The sequence below is a fragment of the Coffea eugenioides genome, chromosome 10 (genome assembly GCF_003713205.1).
Source record: "Coffea eugenioides isolate CCC68of chromosome 10, Ceug_1.0, whole genome shotgun sequence".
NCBI lineage: Eukaryota > Viridiplantae > Streptophyta > Magnoliopsida > Gentianales > Rubiaceae > Coffea > Coffea eugenioides.
This window is the reverse complement of record NC_040044.1, coordinates 15,388,002-15,390,501: the sequence shown is the minus strand read 5'-3', so window position 1 is coordinate 15,390,501 and position 2,500 is coordinate 15,388,002. Positions and strand designations below refer to the sequence as shown.

Sequence of the window (2,500 nt, the reverse complement as noted above, 5' to 3'; positions counted from 1 at the left end):
TTAACATTGGTGCATTTAGACCCTTGCATTTGATAATTATAGTTATGATCCTCAAATATCATACCTTGAGAAACATCACGGCTAAAATTGCCAATAGCATATTGAAACATGAAAAGTAAATGAAAGACGTGAGGAAACTTCAATGGAGAGGCATGTTGAGAGTGGAAACACCAAAGTCGAAAGCTCGACAAATATGATCAAGGGTTCAAAACTGGAACATGCCTATTCGTAAATAGTCCAAGAAATCGAAACAAGACCAACAAAATCAATTATATGATTTCAAAACTTAACAACTTTCGCTTGTAAAGAGCAAGAAAGGTAAACACCTTTTGCTAATTTTTATTAATTTCCAATCAGTTTTAAGCCTTTATAGCTCAACATATTACTCGCTTCCGAGCACTTTCGGCTCTCCAGAAGTACCCTAGCATCTGAGATTCGGACCAGGATCAACACCCAGTTGGCGACAATATTGAGTATAATACCCAACACGAGCACTAACAGTGTTTGGATTTTTACCGTCACATTCAAGCTGACCATTAATGGCACGAATTGTAGCCCCGAAACCCTGGCCGGAAATGATACGAGAATGACAATTGTTCATCCAAAACCACAAGGCAGTTTTGAACGAAATAACGTTATCTCTGGCTACAAGTTCAGGTTGACTTAGTCCATTGAACCCAATGCTTTGTCCTGCTGGTCCATAGTTGTAGTTCCATGATATTTGTAGTGGACCGCGGCCGTAATACCCCTTGCCTGGCACACATGGATACTGAGTGTTGCTCTTGTCACAGTAGTTTCTGGACGCGCCGTTTATCTCTTCTATATAGCACATATCTGCATGATATAGAGAAGTGGTATTAGTTATCATTCCGTCGAATTGCCAAAAAAGGAAAAAATGGACGTTAGGTAAGACAAGGATTGTCGGATGATATGATAATGAAAAATGTAGAAAACAAATTTTATGAGTTCTAATAACAATTAATTGCAAAATTATAGAATTGAAAGGATTTAAGAATCACAAACAAAAATATTTATGTGGGAGAAAAGAGAATAAATAACTTAACTCAAAATGTCATTAATATTTCAAACAAAGAAGAAAATCTCACCACAATAAAAATCTAATAAATTTTCTATAGACTATTTTAGGCTCTCTTAATTTTTAGAAAATACTCCACCTAATACTCTAGTGCTAATTTATGAGAATCATTGAATAAGAAACAACACGATTAATTATGAAATAAAACACCAATCACTAAATAATAAAATTACTAGAAATTGACTTCAATAAAACTAATGATAATTAAATAGAAAATTTTTGAAGCTTGGTTTATTTTGCCAAAAAAAGAAAAGAAAAGAAGAGCCATCAATATTTATGAATAGACCACAAGTGATTTAAAATTTACAAAGTTGTAAGTAATCACATGCTTACTAAATTATAAAGTTGACTACTACAACAAAGTAAAAAGAACGGAAAGTAATAATTTCTCTATCCAGTTATAAGTGGCACTCATATTCATGATAAATTATTACAATAATAAGTATTTCTTGTTAAAGTTTTAGTTTTTGAAGAAAGTTCTTGGATAATATTGCAAAGAAAAATAGTCAAAACTTGGGTACATCCGATTTTCAAAAATCCAATAGACCAAAGTGTGCTATACTATCTCCCAAGTGGTTTGACACAATTTGGACTATTGAATTTTTGAACATGGGACTTATCCAAGTGTGAGTCCAGAAAAATAATCTATATATTACTGTACCAACATTTAGAAAAGTTACTAAAAATATTTTATAGAAAGTTCCAAAGTAATTCTCTTTGGTTGAGTTGTTGAAAACACTTACGTCCAGTCTCATGAGTGACATGAGCAAAGAAAGCAGCAACCTCCCTTTTAGAATCAGCAGCAGAACCAGCAGTTCCAAACTTAGAATACGACTTCTGAGCTTCAAGAAATGCCGATCGAGTATAGAACCCTTTTCCAGCACAACCCGAAGCAGCTTGATTAGCAATCCCATTAAAGAAAGCGTCCGTGACAATACCAGCAACTGAAGCACCATTATTACCACCGCTGGGTGCCACAGTGCAAGGGCCGGATTGGCAGCCGGGGCCACAGTAGTCGTTGCTGGTGCCGCAATAGCCGAATTTGCTGCAGCATAAGTTTGGTGCACAGCCACAGTTTTGACTTGAAATCAGCTGTGGGAAGGCTCCGACAAGAACCATAATGGAGAAAATGATGGTTGGAAAATTCTTCATTTTTGTGCTTGAAGGAAGAGAAATGGATGTGGGCAGAAGCTGTTTGAGAAAAAAGGGTATATATAGGGAGGAGAACTGGAAAATGGATCAGCTTGTGTGAAGAAGGGAGAGCTGTTATTGTTGAAAAAATTTAAGTTGACTAATGAATGAAAACAGAAATCACGTTTGACTTTAATTTGTGCATTGACTTTGACAGTGTCAATAAGTGGCAATTTTTGTTCTTGGTTTCTAGAATGGTATTTGTGAAAGATT

The 2,500-nt window shown here is 35.4% G+C and overlaps 1 protein-coding gene across 1 annotated transcript; it reads right to left on the bottom strand.

Annotated features, from left to right (window-relative positions):
- Positions 1-300: 300 nt before the first annotated feature.
- Positions 301-2,291, bottom strand: LOC113750074 (endochitinase EP3-like). Its single transcript, XM_027293993.1, has 2 exons — positions 1,840-2,291; positions 301-834 (listed from the first exon to the last, which is right to left on the bottom strand). Exons 1-2 carry the CDS (start codon positions 2,246-2,248, stop codon positions 422-424), a joined length of 822 nt encoding a protein of 273 aa, XP_027149794.1. The 5' UTR covers positions 2,249-2,291; the 3' UTR covers positions 301-421.
- Between the last annotated feature and the right edge of the window lie 209 nt (positions 2,292-2,500).